This window comes from Cygnus olor, chromosome 1 (assembly GCF_009769625.2).
Source record: "Cygnus olor isolate bCygOlo1 chromosome 1, bCygOlo1.pri.v2, whole genome shotgun sequence".
NCBI lineage: Eukaryota > Metazoa > Chordata > Aves > Anseriformes > Anatidae > Cygnus > Cygnus olor.
Genome location: NC_049169.1, coordinates 190474879 through 190502351, shown reverse-complemented (window position 1 = coordinate 190502351; position 27473 = coordinate 190474879). Strand labels below are relative to the sequence as shown.

The following is a 27473-nucleotide window of genomic DNA, read 5'->3' as shown; positions in this document are numbered from 1 at the left end:
TGGGTCAAAATTATTATGAAAAATAAACCAAGTCGTGAAGGCTACAAACACATTTCCTGGTTCTCACTCTTCACTCTTATAAATGAGGAAATCTAAGTAAAATTAGTGACTGACATAGAAGATAACCAAGCCCAAGGTGTTTTTTAAGGTGACAGATCAGCCTCTGAAGGGAGAAATTCTTCACTGTGAGGGTGGTGGGGGCCCAGGCACAGGTTGCCCAGAGAAGCTGTGGATGCCCCATCCCTGGAGGTGTTCAAGGCCAGGCTGGATGGGGCTTTGGGCAACCTGGTCTGGTGGGAGGTGTCCCTGCCCATGGCAGGGGGTTGGAATGAGATGATCTTTAAGGTCCCTTCCAACCCAAACCATTCTATGATTCTATGAATTATTTCTTTTTTTCACAAAAATACTTTCTGATGCTAAAGAAATTATGAAACCGATGTGTAAAAGTTAACAACATATGTCCATACTACAGTGACTGGTATATCTGTCCAGCATGTGGGTTATATTATGTAAAGCAGTAGGAATTCTGAGTAGATCAAAATAGAGTATCATCATCATTAGTCCTTGACTGAAAAAAACCTCAGATATGAAATGATGGAAGATCCCAATCAAGCCATAGAGTGGCTTATGCAGCTGATCAGTGTAGTACCAACTGACCCTCATGTCCTTTCAAAGCTAGGGAAATTATATGACAATGAAGGTGATAAATCTCAAGCTTTTCATTATTACTACGAGGTACTTGCTTTTTGTTATTTTTCCAATGCATAATAAAAATCTTTCTCATAAGTAATGAAAATGTTGTCACATGTTCCTGTATCAAATTAACAATTGATTTTTTTTAAACTATTCAAAATGTCACCCAAAATAAGAAAGAATGAGATTTTGAGGGGGCAAGAGAGTTGACAAAATCTAATTTTTGTAGTCAGATCCCGAAGAAACTTAGACTGTATTTCCACATGGTATTTGACCCTCCACCTTTCATTTTTCTTGTAGTCATTATTTAGATTGGCCCCTAACAATTTCAATATAAATTCGGTTTGAGACACATTATCAAAATGGATATAACAAATGTGATTTTAAAAGGTGCATAACTTGGCAGCATTAATTGGAAGGTATGTCTGTGTAATGGATATGGTTATACATGTATGTGTTTGTGTTTATGGGTATATATTTATAGATACATTGATGGTACAGTTACACATAATATACACACAGTTGCCTAAAGATAGGTGTCCTCTCTCCTTTCAAGCTGTCTATGGTACTGGCTGTGGTTTATAGAGATCCTTTTGTTTTAGAAACAGGAGAAAGGAAGCTTCTTTGCAAGCCAAGAGTTCTTTTTTTTTTGTGTAAAGTGTGGATGACCAAAGTCTGTGTTGCAGTTCTGAGTACTAGCGGGTTGTGCGTGATTATAATTTTGGCGCCTATTTCAATGGAAATTTCTAAGAATCCAAAAATGTTATTTACATACCTATGTATTTCATAGAAAAGAATGCTTTTAGGTTAGTTTTTCTGAAGACTGACTTAAGTGTGAAATTGTACATGTATTAGTTACCATTGTTTAACATTTTAGGTAACTTATTCACATATAGAGCTGATCTAAGTAAACATTTTAGCTGTTGCAAACTGTTTAAAATAGTATTTCAAATAAGGCTAGATGGAAAACGTGACAGGCTCATCTCAGGTACCTTCTAAAAAGCATTCTGTAATTAGAAAACCTGGCATGCTTTTTTTTTTTTTTTTCTTCTTAGGATTAGTTTGTACAGTACACTGCTTCCATTCATATATTGCATATTTTTGGCATCTGGGGAATTAAACACTTGAGTAAGATATTCCAGAAGTAACATAAAGATGTTGTTTATCACTAAAATTGTGTTTCTTTCACCTTTCCTATTTTGTCAGTCGTACCGGTATTTCCCTTCAAACATTGAGGTCATTGAATGGCTTGGAGCCTATTACATTGACACCCAGTTTTGTGAAAAAGCCATTGAGTACTTTGAAAGAGCAGCACTTATCCTGTAAGTAATTATTATTTTATGCCTACTCAAATATTTTGTGATTGGACATGCGTAATCATGCCTAGAGATAAATTAACCTAATACTGTAAGCAAATACCAGAGTTAATTATATTTGAATTATTATTTAATTTTCTCAACCTTCTGTTCATTTACAGGATGGTATTGTTCTTACTGTGCAGTTTCAATGTTAAGTAAGATCCTCCATTGGGCCCAAGAGAGTATTAGATATTTGAACCTCTTTTCTCTATCCTCTACCATTAAACACAGCTATGAAGTGGGAACAGCTCTACTAAGCCCCCAAGACTTCCTTCTCTATAGATTTATATGAACTGTTTCCTTTCTGTTTTTTTTTTTTTTTAATCACACAGTGAGGATTTGATGGTTTAGATAAATGTATCTTTTAGCAGTTCTTGCTGCATTTTCCCTTCTCACGTAACTTCTACTACCACAAAAAGAATGATATTACAAAGTGTAGAAGTAAGCAAATATGTTCCATGCAGAATTACCATGGTCAGTGGAAGTAGGCTGACATATCAAATAGATCTTGACGTAGGTATTTGATATATAGTAAATTAAACTTAATTAATGAAATTGACCTTTAGCAGAATATGATGTACTTAAGAAAGTGAGTCTGTAGGCTAAGCATTCTATTCTAGATCAGAAAAGGGAGCTTATGAGACAAAAGCTTAACAAAATTTCGGTCTAATTTAAATCTGCAAACCACAGTTTAAATGGAATTCCAAAAAGACATGCATTTGGTCTTTTTGTGTGGAAACAAAGATTTCTCCCCATGTTCATGAGGAATTTTATGGTAATAGACCAACTGAAATTCATAGAAACAAAATTAACTCCAGCAAGTGTGAATTTTCCCCCTGTACTCAGCTCTGGTGAGGCCGCACCTCGAGTGCTGAGTTCAGCTTTGGGCCCCTCACTACAAGGAGGACATCGAGGTCCTGGAGCATGTCCAGAGAAGGGCCTGGAACACAAGTCCTGTGAGGAGCAGCTGAGGGAACTGGGGTTGTTGTGTCTGGAGAAGAGGAGGCTCAGGGGAGACCTCATTGCTCTCTGCAACTACCTGAAAGGAAGCTGTGGGGAGCTGGGGGTCAGCCTCTTCTCGCAGATAACCAATGATAGGACTAGAGGGAATGGCCTCAAGTTGTGCCAGGGGAGGTTTAGGATGGAAATTAGGAGACATTTCTTCTCAGAAAGAGCGGTCAGGCATTCGACTGGTTGCCCAGGGAAGTGGTGTTGTCACCATCCCTGGGGGTGTTCAAGGAAAGGTTGGATGTGCTGCTTAGGGACATGGTTTAGTGGGTGACATTGGTGGTAGGGGGATGGTTGGACCAGATGATCTTGGAGGTCTTTTCCAACCTTAATGATTCTGTGATTCTAAATTTTTCTTGTGTGTTTTGAGAAATCTACAGAAAATCAGACTAAGGAAAACTCGTTACTACTTGCCTTGTGTTGCTCTAATATTTGATATTCTTTCTCTTCTGTGAATGTGAATGACATACATGAACAAGACAGCATATGAACAAGGAAAGATTATATGCAAATATTGTTAGATGTTCAGTACGAAATATTAATTCTGGTTTAGAAGGGGCTTCAGTTAGAAATGACTAATTACTATAGAAGAGAAGAGCATAGGTTTAAATAGGGATTAAAGGTTGCAATAAAAATATATGGGAAAACAGATTTCACTCAAATTAAGGTAATAATTATTAAGAAAGACATACAGATTAGGTGAAAAAAATATAGGAGACAGTTCACAAAATTAAAAATTAGGAAAGTATAAACATAAATATACTTTAAACAAAGAGTTAACTGAAGTTGTGCCTGTTCTCATATTGGTCACTGAACTTACACTTTGAACTTTTTATGGTACACGGAAAATACAGAACCTGGTTGAAATTCATAGTTACTTTTTGTAATACACAATCGTATTGTTTTGAGTGACAACAATAATAAAAGCACAAAATCTCAGAAAACTTCTTTAAAAAGCAAATAAAACAATACACCAAACTCACTAGCTTTCCATCACACCAGTAGCGACAATGCATTACTCCTAAATGAGGTATCACATAAACTGCTTTTAAATGAACAAACTGGATTAAGATCATATTCCTGATGTTTAGCATTCAGTCTGAGTCACAGCTTGGGGAAGCTACACAATGCATCGGTGTGGCCTTTCACCATACCTATGTTACTTAGCACAATTGACAGTATGCAAATAGATGCAGAGACTTTTCTTCATGCTGGTGTTGTTGTGCTTTAGACTCCTTCTTACCTCATGAAAATGTTTTCAAATCTTTATCTGTGCAGGGTATGATCAATGTGATTCTATTGTAAATCTAATTTTTCATTTAAAATAATGAAACATTTTAAATAATGTAATTTAATATTGTAATTAGAGGATATAAATATTTGAAATTATGGATGTAGCAGCTGTAAAATATTCCATTATGCATTATTGTTCAATTTTGCAACCACTTGGTCCTACAAACAAATCTGTACAAATTGCAAAGAAAAGATTGGTAGCATAGAGTAACAAATATTTCAGTAGTTGATAGTGTGTTGACACCACATACCCTAGAAGGGATGAAAAAAGTTCCATCAAAATACGGGATCTTGTTGCTGAACATACATCGGCATCCGAGCCTGGTGTAGGCCTCAGTTGGTTTTTCACCAGCTAGTCATTTACAGCCAGGAGATGCCTAGCAGTTTCTGGTAGGTTCTTGTCTCCATTTTTATTTCTTTTGCACACAACACTTACGGAGAGGTTTGCTAGTACTCCTTTCAGTATAAATACTGCCCACCTTAAAAATTTGTATTTTAGTCAAGCTATTAGATCACAGATGCTGGCGCTCACAGCCCTCTTAGAAACTGGAAAAAAACAGCTGAAACTAAAAAGAATTATTTCATAATCTTGTTTTGGCAAAGATCTAAATATTTTAGGCTTCAAGTTGCAGTCAGTCCTTGCATGAAGCATGAAGTATTTGGACTGTAAAGTACTTACGAATAATTGGCATATGAAATTCTTCATTATTATCTGTAACTGTAATCTATCTGTAATACAGAGAAATTATTTCTCTGTGGGATTATATTGTTATTAGTACATAACACAACATAGATATTTGGGTGTTTGTTATTAAAAATAGTCTAGATATGCTAATTGATAAATATGAATGTTGAGATATAGATTGCTGAATAAGTATCACTTCTAACTGTAAATAAAATTACATTTAAAAAAATATAACTTTGCTTTAGTCATGACCAGCATTTTTTTAGTTTAACATTATTTACTGTATTCAGTGTTTTAATCACAATAATTAACATTTAAAATTTCCTTCTAAGATGATGTTAGACAGTTTTTTTTACCAGCATACACAGATCTATCATTACTAAAGTAGTTGTGAAGCTGATGCTGACTGCTGACAACTTATTCTCTCTAGAATTTAACACTGGACTGCATAATAAACTTCCATAGAATGGTGTTGGTGTCTGTTTGGCTACCTTTGTAGTTTGCAGGAGACATATCTAGCTGAAACTGAAAAATGTGAAGCAGATGACTTTTCCAAGATTGTTTGGTGACTGTCAGGCAAAGAAGTAGATTAGCTAGAGTTAAAAAAGGCCTATGCTGTGGCTGCAGGGACTGAAGAAAATAAATACAAATACTGTCCTGTAAATGATAGTGTGCAGTGTGTTTTGGGTATACTAAACTGTAAGTCACATGAGAAGTGCTTCAGCTTCAGAGTACCTTCACACAATTGACATGAAATTTTCCTAATTTGCATGCTATCTTGAGAAGAGTGAGGAAGGAGTCCTCACAGTTTTGTTGTATATGAGCAAATGTCTCATATTTTCTCTGACTGTAAGTATCGCCATTACATTTTAAAATGGAGATAGAAAGGTGACGGCACATCTAGGTGATGGCACAGTGGAGAGCTCTAAGTGGGGAGGTCTTTGCAAATGCTATGCAGAATGTTTTGCCTATTCATTGTTTGGCAATGTGCATCATTTCATTTTATTTATGTGCAGACCTACACAAGTGAAGTGGCAGCTGATGGTTGCCAGTTGCTATCGAAGAAGTGGTAAGTTCTGTAACATTTTTTGTAATTAGTTGAAGGTTTGTTTTGTTTTGTTTGATGTTTTGATTTTTTTTTCCTTTTGATCTTTCTGTCTGATGTCAGTACTGGTCTAAACTTTGTTTAAAAATTGTTATATATTATTTTGTTAGAAATGTTTTGTTTATATGCAATAAAGCGTGACTTCTCTTTTAACTCTGAGAAGTATGCCTGTACTGACATATGCATAAAATACTCTTTATGCTGTTAAATAATTAAAATAAAGAAGATAAAGCAGCATAAATCATCTGCTAGATGTTTTTTTAATGTAATTAGTAGTACCATCTGATCTAACATAGTCATGAGATTTTAAAGTTGTTTAATGACCATTCATTTTCAACTGTAGTTGTAATTTTTAGATATTATAGTAGTATTTGCGTTACACTAACAAAAAGCAGTCTTAATGTGAAGTGTTTTCTTACTGTGAATATAGTATGTCAACAGGCAAAATAGAAAGAGACTAATCTTTCTAGTTTTTTTCATCACTTAATCATGTAAATAATACTCTTCTTTCTTGTTGACCCATTCTGTCATTCTCCTTTTTTCTTCTTTAGAACTTTGCAGGACTCAATTCCATAATAAACAAATGCATTTTCTCAGTGATATTTAATTCAACAGTGAAAGAAGGAAAAGGACCTGGGGAAGTTAGTGAATTAAGAACAGTCAGCACCATCCAAAAAGAGGCAGATTAACTTCTTTCCCAGGAAGGAAACACGTTTTTGGCTGTTTTTTAGATCATTTATGATTCGCTGGCAAAATTCCCAGATTATCATGTTAACACACAGAAAGTCAGATTGATCTCTATCTCACATTAGGAAAATAAAAACGGTGATATCTGAACAAATTTTTTTGTCAGCTATGTTATGGATATGAATTTTTAGCTTCTCAGGCTCTGTCAGTCCTTTGCATAATAATCAATCTGAGCCAAATTGGAGGCAGAAGTCTTAAAGTCTAATTATTTTGCTACCAGATTTATGAAAACTGCTGTTTGGGCAAAACAAAGTGAGAGAGAGAAACAAGTATTCTGATTGAAGGAAATATAGGCCGAGCGCAGCAGTTACGCATTTCTATTTGATCAATCCGTATATTTTTGCAGCCTCAGATAAGCCACGATGTGTTTAATATGTCTTATCTGGTAGATGCCTCATAGGAAGTTGAGGTTGTACAGGCAGGTAGAAAAAAGGTCAAAAATCAGGAAACTGTTTTTCACAGAATAATTTGGGCTATTTTCAAATGCTTTTAATTTTTACTATCAGGTAGTAATTAAAGAATGTTAAGTTTGTTTTTATCAAATTTGCTTTTATAATATTAAATCATGTACTCAAACTGGCAAGATGAAGTGATATCAAACTGTATCAATTCCTCATCAGATATTCTTTTTTATATTTTGGATATGTGGGTAGGAGATATTTGTTTTGTTTGCAGGTAATTACCAGAAAGCTCTAGAGAAATACAAAGTCATTCACAGAAAATTCCCAGAGAATGTCGAATGTAAGTTGTTTCATTGAGTAGTAATCCATATGATGTAAGTTTTTTTCATATAAAAATATTTTCATTAACTTTTTTTTAATTCATGTTATTGCCCCATTTTTTTTGTAACACTAATGAAGTGAGCTTTAAGAAATATTAGGGTAATGCTGGAGAAAGATGAAAATAAACTTTAACTGTAGCTGATCGGTTGAGCTCATTCTCTTGCATACTTGCTAGATTCTATGTTACTTGTTTTCTCAGAAGAGAGATTAAAAATACATGCATTTTTGCTTCTAGTCTCTACTAGTTGAAACTCACACTGCAAGTTTCCAGATATGAGAAAATTATATTGTTTTTACCAAAGCAAAGCCTTCATAAAGAACATAGAGGATGTGATTTTGTGGTTGGGTTTTTAAGTATAGTTGGTCAAGTAGTTGGTCTCTAGAAAATCCTTAGAGAATTTCAAACTGCACTATGAGAAACATATATTTGAAGAAACATTTGAAAAGACATTTTGCTGAACCAGTCACACCTGTAGTCTAAATGAAAAAGCCCTGTAGAAAATAGAGGCTGTCACTGGTTGTTTTGAATATCCTTTTGCATCCCACACTGCCTTTTGTTTTATTAATTCCAAAATACAATGTTGTCACCAATAAGCCTACAATTTTAAATTTTATGTGGGAAGAGTGTTTATTGTATGTTAAAATAAAATTGTGTCATTCTGCTTTAACAAATGTACTTTTTTTTTTAAGAGGAATCATAGAGCTCTGTTGTACAAGAGAAATTCAATACTATGACTTCTCAACATTATAAGCAAAATGTTATGTTCATATTGGTCACTTGTATTTCAGAGGAGTGGAGTATTTGGTAAACCTTTTAGAAATGCCACTATTTTCCTGAATGTAGTTTCTACAAATTACAAAACTGAGGCAGCAGTTGGACAAGAAATTTAACTGATATAACAGTTTTCTGCTGCTGAAACAATGGTTCGTCACTCTTCCCTCCCTGGCACCCAACCCTCTTCCTTATGCTGGTTCCAATGCTTATCTCATGCCTCAGTGAACAAGTGCAGCTCATTAAAGCAGCAGAAAACTAACTTAGCACAAAAATAAAAATACATATATTTGTGAAAGTAGTCAGGAGGGAAGTGGATTGTGTCATGCTTGTTTCGGCTTCAGAGGCAGTTCTTTCAAAGGGATGTTGACAAACACACAGGAATAGCAACAATGTTTTGGGAGTCTGGTGATGACTGTTTCTTGGGGTCCTCTTGGTTCCATCCTACAGTCATATTTGATCTTCATGTCTGTATTTTTTATTCTATAGAATTAATACTTAACTAAAAAAAACAGAGCAACAGAAAAACAAACAAACATTTGGATTCATTTGGCATTTGTAAAATTGTTTCCAGCAAAATGCTATTGGTAGTGTCTCCTCAGTAATAAGTTAGTACCATTATTATGCTTTCCAGTTTCCAAAATATTTGTTGAGCATTCTGAGCCAGGAGTATTCAGTATGTCTTGCATATTTGTATATAAATGGTATTTGCACTGTTTGTGGACACAGACATTGCATCACAGAAAGTGCTGAATTTTTGCATAATATCATAACTTGCATAGTGCTATTGGGCTAGAGTCACCTGGTATTCCCAGCTATTTGCAATGTTCCATGTGCCGTTTTGTATGTCCAGTTCTGGTAGAGTGCACTTGTAGTGTGACCTCCTCGTAAGCCTTTTTCTAACAACGTTTTGCTTTTCAATTAGGCCTCCGATTTTTAGTTCGTCTCTGCACAGATATGGGACTGAAAGAAGTCCAAGAATATATGACAAAGCTCAAAAAAGTGGAAAAATTAAAAGAAATAAGAGAGCAGGTAAGCCTGTTTCTTTCTGCAATAATAGTTTCACTGCACAAAGCCAAAACAGCATTTTTGATGCTTTAAAATAAAATAATTTTTATTTAATTTTATTTAATTTCTCCTGTTTTGGAGAGGCTCATGTTTTGAATTTGGGGTTTCTTAGTTTTGAATTAGTGCATTCATTTGAATTGTGCATCGGCATTAAATCTGTCTGAATCTTTTTTGAGCACTGGATTTTCTGTGATTTTAAATACCAGTGAAAGATGGGTTATGTGTATGGGATGGGAATGCTGGAGCCACCCACATAATTCAGCCTCTCTGGAATGTCGTCTTTCCTACTTATTTGCCAGACTGTGCGAAGTATATTTACCAGCCAAGTAATAATGCAGCTATAGAGGGATGGGGGGAGCGTAAGAATTTGTTCATGTAGTAGAACTCCTTTTTGCTGTATACAAAACTGCAACATTGAATTACATAAATCACATAGGTATGAAGTAAATCATTCATATCAGTGGCAAATTGTAAACTGAAAAAAAAATTATGGAAAAACTAAAGGCTGTGAAAGGTGTGAAATCACAACTTGTGTTGTATTCAGAGTGGTGTGGGTGTGTGTTAATAATTTTCTTGTTATTCTTGTGATAAAGTAAGATTTCAAAATTAAAAACAGGTTCTTATTTGGAAGCATTATCTGTGTTATTGAGCTGTAGAGTATTCAAGCTTGCTCTTCCTGTCCAGTGAATTGTCTGAAAGCTGCAGAGTTCCATTAGGACACATTAAGTCTTACCTAATTTAACTAGTAAGACTCACTGACTCCCTTTCAATGTCAGATAATGTGTAAATACATCCTTAGTTACTTCAATTTTACTTCAATTCTAGAGAGTCTAAGTATGCACGTGTAGACTGGGGCACTTCAAAAGTGAAAAGAGCTCGTAAAGGGGAATGCTGATCAAACAATTCCAAATTTATGCTACAGCCTTGCTCTGTGGGCTAGTTGAAGTATATTGGTTTGGATTTTCTGTAAATGTAAAATTTGAGCACTTCAAAAAATAAACAAAAGAAAGCAGTCTAAAAATGTAGTAGTGCTAATATTCATCCATGTCTCCCCCATAATAGCAGTAAACAAAGCAGATATCCAGATACAATATTCCTATTCTACAAAACAATTAAAGAAGTCCTCTCTGAACTGTGTTAAACATGCTTTTCTTAGTTTTTAGGTAGTATCAATTCGATATCAGTTATAGTCATAGTTCCTTGCAATAACACCTAGTACCTCAGTACTTTACTCGGGAAAGCTCAGAGATGAAACGAGCTGAAAACTGGATTATTGTAGTTGGTGAGAAGTAGAGAGGTCCCTGGAGATGGGGAGGTAATCTAGTTCCTGATATATAGTTCCAGCATTTTTTGCATTGAATATTTTAATTATGTACCATACATCTGCAAATGTTGACAACTCTAAGAAAAATACATTTTTCTTTTAAGAAAAGTGATATTTGAATTTGTAAATAATAATAATAATAAGTTTGCAAAATTTCCTCATGTTTATTTCATGTTGGAAACCTGAGCTTTCTTGAACAGAGTTCTGTACTATCTGGTGGGAAAAAGCTATTAGCAAATATTAAAAAAGATTAAATTCTCTAAATTATTTAAGAACTGAGATTTCTGTAGCACATGTATGTGTTGTTTTGTTTTGTTTTGTTTTGCTTTTTTCATTCTAACTACCTTTTGTTAAGGGATTTTAGTACCTGAATGATAGAGATCTCAATGGAATGCAGTATAGATGCCTGGTAGCACAAGACAGAATCTCAACAATACTATCTTGCAAACAATAGTCCTCCACTTCCTTTTTAGTATTGGTATTACATCTGGCTTTCCATCCGCATTTGTTTTGTTTGTTTGTTTGAAGTTTATTCTGTGTGCACGCGCATGTTTTACTCTTATGTCTACCATCTGGCATTGGAAATTACTAGGTATTTTTGTCCTAGGAAATTCTTCCTGTCATTCATGGGCATATAGTCATAAACCATATTTTCAAGCTCTAAAATTATCAAATTTAATATTTCACCAGCTCAGTTTCCAAAAGGAACACTGGTTTCAGTTAACAAAACCAGATACAACTCAATTCCTGCTCCCAGTTTTAGACTAACCTGTGGTTTCTTGATTGCACTCAGTAAAGAGAAAAAGATAAATGCCAGTGTAATATACCTGCATTTCAAAGTCTGCACACAGACTTTGTCTCTGTGTAGAAATTTATCAAAATTTGCTGTTTTGGCATCATTTTGCCAGAATAAATATATCCACACGGATTTTATACCAAAATAAATATTCTGGAGTACTTATTTCACTCAGTTCTCAAATATGGGCAAGTTGTTAAATGCTTCCAGCCAAGAATCTGGGAACGTCTGCAGGGTTCATTCACTGTAGAAGTTTTTCTCCCTGTTTCTCTCAGCATTGGATTTTTGCTGTAACCTTCATGTTATTTTTTTAATGCATTAATATTTCTTTTTCATGTTTCAGTTTAATAAAAGGCAAGTATTAGTGTAAAAGTTCACACTAGCTTCTTGGTGTTGATGTATACACACATTACCATTTATTTCCGTTAAGAGAGCTTAATGACTGGAAAGGGGGGACTGATTGGGTGTGGTGTGAAGCAATGATGATAGGTGCGAACACAGGGGGGGATTTACTGCATTTACCTTCAGGCATCCACATCTGGACTAATCAACCTTAAATTTCTTTTGCAGTCATAGGAGAGAAATAAGCATTTTTAGGGTGGAAATCGCTGGACTATTTTAAGTGTCTGCCTTTAGTATGGATGACTTATAAGCTACTCACTTGGAACTTTACAGGAATTACTCATATGCTTAAGCTTTAGGACTTCTGTAACATTTTGGGAGTAAAGTCCAATGATGTAAATGCCACGAGGGTACTGTCATATAGGGACCACTTCCTTCTGACAGACAAAAGCTGAACTTCTGACAGACTGAGGGATCATGCAGCATTTGGATAGTCCGGACATTCTTCCTGAAGGGCATGTTGCTTCATGGGACGGTGAACAGGATACCTAGTCCAAAATTCAAAGAACATATTATAGACTTGAGGGTTTACCAAAATAAATAAAAAGTATGAGAATTCTGGTCCCAGACTGGGTAGTTCCAACACCATTCCTGGTTTCATGCTAGGCATGCTGCTTTCCTGTCTGAGTCCTGTGAATTTTGATTTAAGGGTTCTTCCTTTTCATTTTGGCAAGAAGCTTGGAAGTTCTTTCACTTCTGTGTCGTTCCAGCTTTGCCAGACTCTATGATATTTTTCTGGTGAAAAAATGAGTGAAGAAGCTACAGTAATACATAGCTAGGTAGTGTGCACGTATTTTAAGCAGATCCTGAATTCAAAAGATACAGAGATTACTTTATTAACAGCCAGGTGTTTTAAATGCCAAGTATTTGTACCTGTACATAAAAAAGTCCCTTACTGAGATGTACCTTCTTGTAACTCACAAGATATATGCATGAGAAATTTGGTGTTTAGCCAGGAGAAGCCAGTTCTGCCATGTGATACAGAGGTATTGCTTTGATAAACTGTTAAAGTTTTCAAATAACCCTAAAAAAACACAGCTGGAAGATGTTTATGGTACCTTCCTCAGTGCAAGAGGGCTGCCTTTTTAAGCATAGTTTTTAAAGTATTTGCCTTCACCTTTATCTTACATTTAACACTCAACAGCAAATTAAATTTTGCTGTAAAGTACAGTCCTGTGCCAAGTATTCAAAATGAAAGATCTATGGAGTGAATAGTTCTTTTTATAGATTTCCCTACTTCCCCCCCCCTTGAATCTTTACAATAATAAAACACTTGTAGGATTTACAAGACGTTAATAGGCAGAGGCTACTTTGAACTCATGCAAGGAGGGCTCTGTTGCCTGTTTTTTCAGCTGTACTTTACAAAGGTTCATCTGAACTATTTTTATGCACATTCCTTGTATAAATTTTATCTGAAGGAAAATAATTTATTGAGATATTCTGTTTGAATTTCACAGGACTCTAGTTTTATGTAAACATTGTTTTTAACGCTGACTTTGAGGATAATTTTATCCTTTGAATAAACAAGGTTTATTAGTTACAGTATAGTAAGCCTAGTTTAATATTCTTCTCCTGCTTTAGTAATAAGCTAGGTTGAGTTTTCAATAATTATTTCTAACGCATATTACTAAATGTTTTTTTTTTTGTTCTGTTCTTTTCAAACCTGTTTCACTGTTCTCCAGCGCATTAAGTCTGGCAGAGATGGCAGTGCACGTAGCCGCAAAGAAGGAAATGCTGGTGGCGGTAAGTACTTAATGCCTCTGCTTAAATATCAGACTTGTCAGGATTCTAAAGAAAATAGTTTTTCTTAAAGCATTTGTAAAAGCGCCTTACATTTCTAAATGCACATAAATATGCAGTGAGTAATAAGTAAGCACTTCACAAATTTTGTTTCAGACTTTCTGATTATCTTATTGTACAAAACCTCAACCAGTATTAAAGCATGGATTTGGTCTAAGGTTGGTATTTTATATGCAGATCTCAGTGTATCCCTAAAGCTAAATTCCGACTTGTTTTTAATACTGTGGACTTGAACATTTTTATTCCATTAACTTCGGATGAAATTTGGAATAGTTACTATAAGGAGTCATTTATTAAAACGAAACAGAATGGGTAAGCCATGAACTACAGAAGTTCATTGTATCTTTATTTAGCATGGAGAAAAAGGAATTTTGTGCCCACCATCTAGTCTTTTGCAGTGTTTGTTACAAGTTCAAGAGGCTATTTCGTGCAACAAACCCTGTAATAAGCAGACACCTGTACTACCTTTGAGCTCCTTCCTCCTGTTTTCCCAGAATGGCAAATTTGAAGTCCTAGCAGCATCCACAAAGAAAAGCTCACTCTCTGACTGTAATGTCTCTGTGCTCCTATAGATTCACAATGCTGAGTTTCATAAATGTAAAACTCTAGCAAGGTAAGTCTGGAAGCTTGCCTGCTTAGCCTTTTCTGCACTAGGCAGTCTGCATACTGCAGAACTAATGATTTTTCCCTCCCATTATTAAATTCATGAAACATTAGTACTGTTAAACCTAACTGTTCCCCACTGCCATTCTAAGGAAACTACCAGACTTCAGGCTAATTTGGCCAGCTGGAAAAAAATCCATTTTGACTCAAATAGGAAATGGTTTCTTTGTATTCTGCTTTTGTTTTATCTTACATCGGTGGGTGTCATAGAAAATCTCCCCTAGAAATTCTTGCTTTTTTTCCCTTTCTTTTACAGAGAAACGATTCATGGATTTTTTTTTTCTTAGGTGGTAATTTTATTTCTCCACCTATATATTAGATGTTTTAACTACACTGATCCAATTCTGTAGGGTCATGGAAATCATCTTAAAATTACCTTAGAATTATTTTGCATTTAGGAACACTGATCTCCTGATTTATCTAGGAATTTAGACTGAGTACTGGATTCTTAAGAGAGACCTCATTCCTTTTTTAGCTCAGTAGTTTTACTAAGGAAACTTTTAAATCATTTCTTGTTAAGTAGAAAAAAACATTGTTCAGCTCAGATTGAATTATACCTGTTCTGGGCCTCAGGTCAAAACAATTCCTGGGGTGAAGTTCCTTATTTTGGTAACAGAATCACAGAAGAGTTCTTACTTTTAGAATTAATTTGGAGGTGAGATTAGTAACACAGAGGGATGGAAATGTTTCTGGACTCTCCTTTATAACATAAGCTCTATGATGAAGCAATCAGAGGTGCCAGCAAAACAGCAATGTGAGAGAGCATCAGGACAGATTTTTACCATAAAGTGGAGATCTACTTCGGCTTACAATAAATAGAAATGAAGAGCAGGCAAGGGTATTTAGTGCTGTGCAAAACATTGCATCAGGTGTCCAGGCAAATGGCACAACGGGTTTCTCTTCTTATAACTATATTTTGTCATTATATCTACCCTTCTTAGTGAAAAAAGTATGGAGGGAGAGTAAGAGAGTAATTTAGCAATGGAGAATATAAATAAAAACCAAGCTGGATAAATGCTGAGACAACATTAATCCCACAAACAACCACTTTGTCAATACTTTCTTTAAAAACAGAAATATCTCTGGAAAGTTTTATTTAAAAAAAAAAAAAAAAGAGGAAAAAGAAAAATTATCTCCCCCTTAAAAAAGTTGAGTACTTCAGGAACTTTGACTGCAAACTGTACTAATTCCAAGGGATTGCTTTCCACCCTCCATAATCAGAGTAATCGGAGAAGAGCAGATGCAAACGAAGAGGATGAGGGGATAAGCAAGGTCAGAACTAACCTAGAATTTGTCCTATCAGTAATTCTTAGATTGTTGCTCAAGATACTGTGTCAAATTGATGAAAGGATGGAAAAAAACAGTTTGGGAACAAGTCTGTGTAAGAGCATGTTTGGGAAGCTGCTAGTATACAAAGTCAGTGCCAAAGATCCAACCTTTTCTGCAAATGACTCAGCAAACAAGCAGAGGTACAAAGAAGGTCCTGTACTGAGCCTGGAGTTAACTTTTGGAGGGGATTCTTAATTAAAAGTTGTGGTGAATGTAGATATATATATTTATATGTAAGGAATGAAAGGCATTACACATTTTTAACTAGTAATGTTGATTCTGGGGAGTCAGTCTTCCTTATCAGTGAAGAAGCTGCACACTTGCAGCAGCAAATGTTAAGGACTACATTGTAGTTTGTCTGCCTTTTCTTGAGGAAGACTGAAAGAAACCTGAAGATCCAAACATTATTTTGTCCAAAGTTTAGCGTTGTTCACCCGGGTTATGAATCTGTGTTTTACAGTGTAAGAAATTTCTGTACACAGCCTGCATGGAGACACGCATGAAATATAAACAACGGTTACTTTATTTTAAGATCTTAATACACTTTGGAAATATTAATGACTTCAATATAAGAAAAGAAACATTTATAAGCATTTTGTGTTTCATCTCTTCCAGTGCTGTTGCCAAGACCAAAAGGGATCGTTTTCCTTCATTGTATGAGGGATTTGCCATCATTACTGAACCCAGTGAAGCATGGAATCATCCTTAGTTTAGTACTTACTAGCTAAATGAAGTGTGTATGCATTCCAAATATTTTAAGTATGATGCAGGTTTTATTTCTTTCCTCTTACCAGCTCAGTGTCTCCATACTTACTGGCATCCCTAGGAGACTTTTTTCCCATCACGTATTTTGTCTCTATATTATTTGTAGTAGGTGTATTAATACTTCAGGCTTCTTTGTTTCAGGAAGTATTATTTAAAATTGCTTTTAAAGAGGAACCTATGACGAAAGAGAAATCAACAAGGTTTGTACTTAAAACCTTACTCTGTAGGGTTTGTACACCTATTACTTTGCCAATATAAATTAAAACAGAAGAAACATGAGATGCACCAAACCATAATTTGAAGAATATGATTACAGTATGCATAGATGGTAGACAGAATGGAAAAAGGGCAACCAAAAAAACTAATATCTATGAGTGTCAGTTAAAGTCCACTCTTGTATTGTTGAGAAGAATAAGCATTAAATCTAAAATGCCTACCCAAAATTGAACACATTTGTTCACTCTTCCTATAAATGTTTCTTCTCTTCATGAATATCAGATTAATGATTTTTGTTCCTTTCGATTCATGTTGGAAGGAAATTACATTGACATAATCCCTTAAAACTTTTCTTGTTAATTTAAAAAAAAAATGGAAAAAAATTAACAGCATTTTTCAGCATTTTCACTTTTCCATGTTTTGCCAAGATGTGATACTAACATCCTGAATTTGGAAGTTAGGACATTGTGGGTTTCACTACTGTAAGAGATTTTTACTGTTCAAGACCATAAGGCCTTTCATAGATAAGTGAAAGTATGACCTTAAGGCATACGTTACAGTAGCAGTGTTTACTTGGTCTCTGCATTTGCCCTGCTCTCTGAATGGGGAGGTTTGTACCAGATGAGAGGGGAGTTGTGTCTATGAGGAGTCGTGCAGTCTCGGACAGAAGCCCAAAGAAGTAACGTAGGATTCAGAAGATGAAAGGCTGAGCATTTTGCATTCTCCTTGCTACCTAAGCCTGTCCAGATGAATTTGGGAAGGAACATGCACAAGAATAGTTTATGTCTTTTCCCTTTTTCATTTCAGCTGTGATGATATTAGAGGTGAAATGGGTTTGTCCATCCCAAACAAACATCCCGTATTCAAACACCCTATAGCACCCTATAGGGCTCTCTTCAAATAATATGCAAGCACTTTCTGAGCGTTAAGGCAGTAAGAATCCTAAATAATCTTCACTGTGGTTGAGGCAGGAGATTCTCCTGTTACTCTGCAGCAAGAACTGCACGATCACTTATATTTGCTAGGTTTTGTGTGTCTATTTATGCCTCATTAATTACAAATTGTCACAGGGTGGTTCCATCTGCTGTGTGTACTGTTTTGTTGTTTTTTTTAAAAAGAGTTGTGTTTTAGGTTTTATTTTTTATAAATGGAAAGGAAGAGTATCTGAATGACAAGAATATCTTAATCTGTTTGCTGCATCTGAACTCACCTAAGGAGTTAGCTTAACTGACACACCAGAAACAACCTTCATTCAACTAAATTTCAAAGCAAAATGAACTGCAGTGGAGCTAAAAATTGCACGTGCTTCTCACTTCTTTCCTCAGTTTTAATACGATATTCTGTATGCTATACGGAACTTACTGTTCAAATTAAATCAAAACAAAGCCCTCTCTTCTCCAAAGAAGGTGCCTTCATCCCAAATGTGAAAGGTGCAAAGAGCTGCATTTAAACACATTCTGGATTTAATGTAACATCTGCAATCTTAAAAATTATTACCCCACTATGCAGTTTTTTAGTTGAACATTTTACAGAGGTAGACTACTGAACAAACTTACCTTTTGATCTTTCCTTATGAGTAAAATGGTACTAAAAATTCTAATATACGTCCTTTGTCATACTGGAAGAATTCCTGATGCATTTATCTCATCGCTGTAATTGCAACTTGTGAGGCTCCTTTAAAAGATAAATATAAGTATCATGGATTTTATTGGTTTGTATTGTTATACACATGTTGTATACATCTTTCTAAGTTGGAAGTACAGAAACACACAAATTTGAAATTTTTTTTGCTAGGTATGTCAGTGCTTAAAATAGGATTATTCCAAGACAGGGTTACTTTTGCAATATGTTGCTTTATTCATTTTTCTGCCATGTAAAATTAACCATTTTTTAAAAACTAAGTTTTATACTTTGATTCTTTTGATGTTGGTTTGTATTTTGTTTTAAATTGTATGGGGAAGAATTAATTCAAATTAGGTTTTGTATGGAGGTTGAACAAATCTGAATGAACAGAACATATTATAGATTTAATGCATAATTTTATTAATATCCTAAATACAACATTATGGGCATGACTTCTTAACCAGATGAGAGGAGGAATGTACCGTAACAGATATCAGCACGGAGAATATATTATTTGTGTCTTTATATGCATAGATCCCAGTTGATGCTATTGCACACAGAATGTGAGGAGAAGATGATGTCAGTGTGATAATCCAAGTCTCAAGTATAAACATTTTATAGAGTAAATATATCTTAAAAAATACATTGCCAAGCTCTGCTTCATCAGTTAATTTTGTTTTTTTTCAACCAAGATCTGGAGCCATATTCCTGCAATCAGTTTATGTGCATGCATCCACATTATCAACCCAGAGTGGGTACACAGCGACTGGCTTCCACACAACCTACAGTAATAACATAGCTTTAAAAAAAATCACAATACATAAATGTATTAGGAGCATGTATTCATTACAGTGAAGGTTTTATTGGATAAAGAAAGCAATTTAGTTCAGCACTGAGTTTTCCATTATTCAAAAACTTTATTTAATTAGGAGCATTGGTTTGTACAGTTACTCAAGTAATGTATATAGAATTTGTTTGCAGTTTGAGAAATGTTTACCTGTAGTCCTTTGATGGCAAATGCAATCAGACAGATGTTAACACTCAAAGCTGTACTTTTAGTAGCTAAACTCTACAAAAAAAAAAAAAAAAGGCCTTTGATCCAGACTTTTTATCATTATTCTTTGTCCCAGTGTTACCTTTGTTTATTTCCTGTGTATTACTTCAGTAAAAGTTTCATTCCCCACAGGAAGCTCAGGTAGAAACTGTAAAACTCACCCCTCGTACCTCACAAGTAAGCATGTTTGTGATGACCTAATTTAAAAATGATTCCTCCCCTGAAGTTCTATTTGGTGTAGGATACCAAAATCCTGAACTCTGCATTGCAAGCCAATGTTCCTTAACTTTGGCAACGTTATGTATGTATACTGAATATAAACATATAGATGATTTATCTACAAACAGAACTATAAAAAGTAGTTTCAAGATGAGGTTCTGGCAGATAAAGTTATATAGTCAGCGGAATTTTACATAGCTACCATGTTGGCAGCCAAATCCTGTATTCCGTGGCAGAGCTTCGAGAAAGGCAATACCCCAAATGGCTCACCAGCTAGGACACTTCCTGAAAGATGGGAGCTGTGGGATTGACCTCCCTCAGGTGAAAGAAGGCATTGAAGTCAGATCCCTCATGTCCTGCGCTGCTGTCTGACATCTACATGTAAGGTAGATGGTGTCAACCACCTCTTATTCTCTTCCAGACGTACTTTAAAAAGAAAGATACTCTTCTTCCACTTTCTTAGAGCATAGTGCAGTCTTTGGAGACTTGAAATGGTTTCATATATTAGCTTAATTCAAACTAACTGCAGGCTGCTACCAAAAGAGATCTTAACCTTCCCTCCACGCTCGCTTTAATGGTCACACTAGAGGTAAGGTGAGCTGCATTAATTTGCTGATAAACTTGAAAAAAAGTTTCTGTTGTGTTAGTGGGCTAGTTCAGTTCACTAACCTGACAGTAAATAACGTGTTTGGGCAACTGAATCCTAAAAAGCTACGTTTGTGCCTACAGTTACATTTGCTCACCGTAATAGCATTCAGAATCCTGTTGACGATACTGATTCATAAACTGGAAGGGGAATTTAGGCACAGAGGTCACGTGCTGAACATCCTGCAGGCATCTTGCTGCTCAGGACAGCCATTTGGGGCAACTCAATCACAGCAATAAGTGTTCAGGGAAATTCAAAGCTGGTGAGGTTGAGGCACTTCAAGGGTTGCACATCTAATAGTGGATGGGAAAGAGAAAATAGGAGAAAATTTGTCTTACAGATTTGGTCTTAGTGCTTTATTCCTGTCTTGGATATAGTCCTAATAAAATTTAAGGATCCTAGGATGAGAAAGGTTGTTTAAAATTGTTCAATTTAGGACAGTAAGATGTACAGGTAACTTGTACATATGAGGTTTATCTCAGTCATTTTGTTTTGTCTACCATCCTTTCTTCTTCATTTGGTTAACACCAAATCCTTCAGCTTCATCGGGTAATATCACTGAAAATTTGTTTTACTTCCTTCATAGTAGAAAACCTTAGATATGCCATCTTCTTGATCTTTTATTTTCACTACACCAAGTTCTTCCTTTCTGGGACCAACCAATTGTCCCTTTGTACGTGGCACTGTTGAGACCACACCTTGAATATTGTGTTCAGTTTTGAGCCCCTCGCTACGAGAATAACATTGAGTTGCTTGAATGTGTGCAGAGAAGAGCAACAAAGCTGGTGAAGGGACTAGAAAACAAGACTTACGAGGAGTGACAGAAGGAATTGGGGCTGTTTATTCTGGAGAAGAGGAGGTTGAGGGGATACCTCATCACTCTCTACATCTACCTGAAATGAGGTTGTAGCAAGGAGAGTGGTGGTCTCTTCTCAGGTGACAATTGATAGGATGCAAGGAAATGGTCTCAAGTTATGCCAGGGGGGTAATGGACGTTCCTAAGGCCTGGATTGGACATTAGGAAGAATTTCTTCATGGAGAGGGTGGCCAAGCACTGGAACAGGATGTGCAGGGAAGTGGTAGAGTCCCCGTCCCTGGAGGTATTTAAGAGATGTGTAGATGTGGCACTAAGGGACATGGTTTAGTGATAAGACTTTTCAGGTTGGGTTGATGGTTGGACTTGATCTTGAAGGTCTTTTCCAACCTAACTGATTCTATGATTCTCATTAATGCAGTTCCTCCAACGTGTTCAGTCTTCCTCTCTTGTGGTTTCTGCTGTATCTTTCCCATCTTTGTGTCTCTTCCCTACTTCTTCCAGTTTTCTTCAATTTGTAGATTGCTTGTTTTCCCTTTCACAAGGCTCTGTGCGTATTTCTACTCTATTCCTCTCCCTGTAAACCATTTTTGTATTGCCCTCTAACTGTACTCAACATGTTTTCATCCACATCATCTTTGAAGCTCAGCACTAACCTCCGGTTGTGCAGGCCTGTTTCAAAGCCCACTGAAATCAAGAGGAGGGCCTTTTTAATTTCACAGCCCTCTGATTGATCCCCTTGCAATCAAACCCCTTGGTTTATTCAGATTATTCAAATCCTTTGCTAGGCATTTACTTCTTCCATGACACCTGTCACAGAGAATTGAACAAAAGGAGGTCAATGGATGTTAAAGTTGACTTCCCTTGCTTTGAAATTTCAACCATAATCTGTCTCCTGTAAACGTATTAACCATTTGACATATATGTATTAGGCTGTATGCATTAGATCTTTTTCAGAGCAGAAGCATTTTCTTCCAATTTAGGCCTGATTAAACGTCAGTCTGCAGTAGTTTTTATAGAGAAATGTAGGTTTGTCCACTTTGTGGAAGAATATTTTTTTAAAATAGTAATAAATTCATAAAAAGAACATTTGTAGTAAGTAAGACAATGGAAATGTGTTGCCAAGTCCAGACTTTGTAATTAGTGTTTGCTGAATTAAACCCATCTCTCTTCCTTACAGATGGAGTTTTAATAACCACATTGTTTTGTGCTGTGTGTTTGTATTTGGCTGCATGGCATGTCCTGCCTTGTAAATACACCAAGCCAAACATGAAACATTTTTGCCTAGGAGGAAAAAAAAAATTTTGAATAAAAATCTGTTGTAGCAAGTGAGATTGAAAGGTTGCCATGAATGTGAAAAGGAGATTCAGAGGTGAACAGAATATTTAAAGTGTCTAGAATACTGCTGTGGCAAGAGAATGTTAATCTGATGTTGTCTGGGCACGAGGCAGCCCTCAGAGCTGACACATTCCAAGGGGCCCCACTGCAAGCTGAGCTGCCAGCACAGTGTTTACAGCAGGATGCAGGGCCGGGATGGTCTGTATACATGACCTGTGCCTGCCTGCCATGCAGACAACACATGCCAAATATACTCTTCTAATTTAAAGCAAAGTTAATGTTGTATTTAACCTTGACAGCATTCAACAGGTGGATCAGACTAATATATTAGTAAGCACACAGGCATACGAAATGTCAAAATGCACTGTGACAGTGCTTATATTTATCATGGTTATTTTAACTCCAAAATGTGACTGTAATTTATAAGCAACTGAAATGTTAGCATTTGAAGCAGAAATAGTTTAGTATGTTTACTCAAAAATAAATAAAGCTATACATTAGGAGAAAAAAAGGCATTAGAACACACACATGCATGCACACAGTATCCATTGTGTTGTAATAACTACTATTACAAATGAGTACTGTATCCATCGTGAAAAGATGGTTTCATCCAAATCTTGTTTGACAGATAGCGGCTTAATTTATCTTGTTCTTGTATCATGATTTCACAAAACATGACAGCATGTTACTTGTCATTTATTTTTTTTCTTTTCTTCCAGATACTGGTGGTACCAAAGGGGAAAAACTGAGTGCCAAACTAAAAGCTTTGCCTGGAACAAGTGAACCTTACGAAAGTAGCAGCAGTAAAGAAATAGGCAAGTGTGCAGCTTACACCTTCTGACTTTTCTGGCCCTCAAAGAGAGGGGAGTTAGAAAAATTAAGTTATTGGAAGGGCAAGTATAATTACACGCTTAGGAAAGCATTTTCCCCCAGATTTAGTTGCATTCTGTAGAACTCACTTTAAAGTAATTATAAATATTAAGAAATGTGGCCTATGTAAATATTTTTTTACTTTTGATATTTGTCTGCTGCAACCTTAAAGCTGCGTTTTCAAAGGGGTATAAGGGATTTAAAAACTCTAATCCTTGTGGAATGTGTTACTTCCTAGAATGCCCTTCCTTGACTAGCTTATCTCAACCTTCCTGTTCCATGCACCTTTCTGAAGTCTTATTCTCACTTAATGTCTGTACAAAAATAAAGAAAAAAAAAAGTAAAAGAAAAAAAAAGAGAGAGCTCGTATCATTAGAACTCAGGTAACTTTGCCCTAGTGCTGTGCCTCACTTCCCAAATGTGGTATTTACTTTCAGTGCTCGTATGATCTTTCTAGTCTGCATTTCAAAGACACTTTCACAGATGTGTCATGTTAAAAAGCAGTCTTATGTTTGATTGTATATGTTTAAAGCAAAACTAAAATTACTTGCAGGTAACTGTTTCAAATGTGCTTGCTTAAACCCTAGATGCCTCCTACATAGATCCACTTGGCCCACAAGCAGAAAGACCGAAAACTGCAGCAAGAAAGAGAACTGAGGAAGATGACTTTGCTGATGAAGAACTAGGAGAGGATTTGCTTCCAGAATAATATATGGTCCACTCATAATTAATTTTTTCTCCTTTTAAAAGTTTTAGCAGAAAAATACTCCTTCGTGATGACTTTTTAGTGGGTTTTGATAAAATACCTGTGAAACACTTCTTATTTATGGTACCATATATAAAAAATACAGTTTTGAAGATAAAAATAAATAACCCCACCAGATTTTATTTTTATTCCTGCATAAAAACTACACAGGCACTTAAACTCAGCGCAAACTATATCAAATGTATAAAACTTTTGCTTTCAGAAATACATACGGTGATAGTATGAAATGCAGCAGTCTCTAAAATTTCACCTTTCACTGTGAGATACCTCAAAGCAATATTATAAGGTTGGAAGTCCCATATTCATCATTCAAAGCCACAATTCATTTAAGGTGTGTGGATTGACTTCCTGAAAATGCTAGATATGACCTTGTTCATCTCTGAGGTCACAATTCAGTGAAACACTTACACTGTTACTGAAGAAGGTATCTTAATGTTAGTTTATGTGTAGCTGAACCAGGGCCATTCTGCAGTCTCTTGGCAATCTGCTAGGTATTTCTGCAATTAGGTTGGGTTTTCAGGGTTTAAAATGGGAAGGGAAGGGAAGGGAAGGGAAGGGAAAAGCTTAAGAAGGAAGTGGATGCCACCTATCTTATTTCTGCAAGTCTTCCCTGTTCTGCAGTTCTCTCCCAGCAGCAGGACAGAAAGGAAAAAAGATGACTTCATCTGCTGCAGGTTCAACTCAGCTGAGCAGGAGGCCTTCCATGTCTTTTAGCTTAAGAAATACAGAAAAGTGTGGCATCTTCTGTCTCTGGTGAACCCCAGTTTCACTGCAGCCTTTATATTACATTTCTCTGCTCCTTGACAGTAGTCCAAAGACAGTACACACCTGTCAACACAGGGACAATGTGTGCACTATTGTCATCTTGCTATATGCTGGTCCTTTGCAGCCAGCTGGAACTGGCCAGGTCAGACATGGGACAGCCTCGACCTCTCCTCACAGAGGCCACCCCTGCAGCCCCCTGGTTGCCAGCACCTTGGCACTTACATCCAATAAAACAGTGCATCTTTTTTTAATTAATTTAGTTAGAAAGACAGGGGAGGTGGGAAGGGAATTCAGCTGAACAGTTCTTAGAGAAGGGCTCGGGCAGATGACTTAACCTTATGCCCACATTTTGCACCCATCTTTCTCTTGCTATCATCTTCAGTTCTGTCGTATCTATTGCTCTGGTCCTGGGATGACATATTCCTGCATATTACAGTAGTTATTTTCTGTAGGGCTTACAGTCTTGGAAGACACGGGCTTCCAGGTTACAACAGGCAGGAGGAAGCATTTTCAGCTGCAGGCAGCAGTGGAATGGAGTATGTGTCTAATTAAAGTGGGAGAGTGTTTGGGACCGTCACAGGATACAGTGGAAAACAAAGGAAAAGACAAGATACAGTCACACTGTCTTCTAACACAAAAGCATCTACTTAAATACTGCAATTGCACAGACAAGTCCATGATAAAGTGGTATGAGTTACTAATTATTTGGGATATGGTTCACAGCCAATCTTAGTCTGCAGAAACACTCCTATAGACAGATTTGATCAGTAGGAATTTCTTGGTTTCGTTTGCCCAGATGCACAGCTGCATTATGTGAAATTCTGTGTTTTACAAACAAAGAGTTTCGCTTTTGTTCCATTTCTGCACAAACTCCCAGGAACTTCTGGAACATGTTGTTTCTTATAGCATGAGGATTTGATTATGTCATGGTTTGGGTTACAGTGTATTTGCACATTATTTTGCAAAAGCTTGACAGAAAGTCATGTGATCAAGCTGCAACACTGGAAGGGTAAGTCCTGCTGACAGTCAAAATGATGTAGTCCAAATTCAGCTCCTTCAAAACCATGTTAGCTATGGCTGTGTCTCTGCTAGAAACAAAACAGTGCCTGCTCTGGCAGGCCTAGAGCAGGGGAGCTGATGTGTGTACCCATCCATACTGTAAGACCATCAGCACGCTCCATGGTACAGATTTGACCCATGACTATTAGTGGTCTCCCAGACAATTCCCTGGCATGGCCCGAAGCCTGGCATGGGCCAGGAATTGTTCTTAATAGGCAGCTTAGGTGCAGCCTCCTCCTGCTAGGTGAGATGTTCTGCACTTAGGAAGACAAGACGTGATATCCCTCCTGGACTCCAGGCTGGAGAGTGATCTTTTGTGGGGACTGATACACCTGGAATCCCTTCAGGAAACAGCAGCTGTGTGTGCTTCCAAAGCACTCTGTCACCACATTATTGGAGGGCCTCAAGCTCTCCAGTGAACACACCTGCCTGATTCAGGTAGCTCGGGTCTAGAAGTAAGCATGGCCATGTTAGTGGGGCACTGTCCAGAACAATTACGTGGGTTATAGGTGGTTATTGTGCTGTGTTGATGTGGTGACCATGCCCCTGTTAGGGTGCTAACCTAGCTGGCATTCAGCTTAGGAGCAATGTGAGTTGTGTTCCATGCTGTCATGTAGAAAGCCCTCAGCCCTGTGGTAGATCTCCGAAACTGCAGGAGTGGAAACACTGTGAACTAAGTACGTCTACCTTGATCCCAGAAACTCAAGGAGAGTTTGGTCAGCTTTGGTCATATAAAACAGACTCCATCTCCAGAAGCCACACTGCAGGTACGTGCTTCTGACACCATTAAAGCTCTGTTTCTGTGTTTATCATTTTAGAAATAGTAGGTCATTTAAAATTCCTGAATAAAGTTCTGTAAATGCAATAGGACCGCTGTCATTTTTATTTATTTATTTATTTAATCTTAGGAAGGCAGCAGTATTAAACCTAGCAAAATGCTAATCCTTTTGAGATCCTGTTTCAGCTTGTATTATCATGAAAAATGTATTAAACAATCCTTGGTTGACCTCTCAGACCTGAGATAAGAAGTCGTCTTCAGGATGTGCTGGATTCAGTTAGATGCAAGTAGTTACCTTTCTCTTGACAGGTATGAAATATGTCACGGGGTACAGTAGGCTCCCTTATAATGACCCTGTGAATTGCTGTAATTTTACAAAACACAGAAATTCAGCTTCCTTCGATGAAGGTGGAAAGTGGTCACAGGAATTCTGTCCCCTGAAACAGACATTTGTTTTCTTGGTTCTCTCTAGAGTCTTCTGTGTGTATTACTGCTTCATAAGTGGGCAGGAAAACAAAACAAAAAAATCAAACAAACAAAAACTTTGACGACAGCTTCTCAGAGCATGGGCTGTGGGCACATTTACCTCAGCCCTGCCCTGTTCTGGTGCAGCAGCTCTGGGTCAGGGGGGTCTCCTCACAGCACCTGCAGTGACACTGCAGACCGTGGTCCTGATGGCTGAGCCCTGCTCTGTGCAGCAGGAATGAGCTACCTGCCCACAGACAGAGACTGTGG

The 27473-nt window shown here is 36.7% G+C and overlaps 1 protein-coding gene across 3 annotated transcripts in view; it reads left to right on the top strand.

The window, feature by feature from the left end:
* IFT88 (intraflagellar transport 88) overlaps positions 1-24230 on the top strand; it is a 48014-nt gene extending 23784 nt beyond the window's left edge. For all 3 annotated transcript variants that reach the window (XM_040544031.1, XM_040544032.1, XM_040544033.1), the window contains exons 19-26: positions 585-735; positions 1900-2015; positions 6054-6106; positions 7565-7630; positions 9369-9475; positions 13716-13776; positions 23220-23315; positions 23958-24230. In XM_040544031.1, coding sequence (XP_040399965.1) covers positions 585-735; positions 1900-2015; positions 6054-6106; positions 7565-7630; positions 9369-9475; positions 13716-13776; positions 23220-23315; positions 23958-24079 — 772 coding nt within the window. In that variant the 3' untranslated portion in view covers positions 24080-24230. The remainder of the gene's footprint in view (positions 1-584; positions 736-1899; positions 2016-6053; positions 6107-7564; positions 7631-9368; positions 9476-13715; positions 13777-23219; positions 23316-23957) is intronic.
* The last annotated feature ends 3243 nt before the right edge of the window (positions 24231-27473 follow it).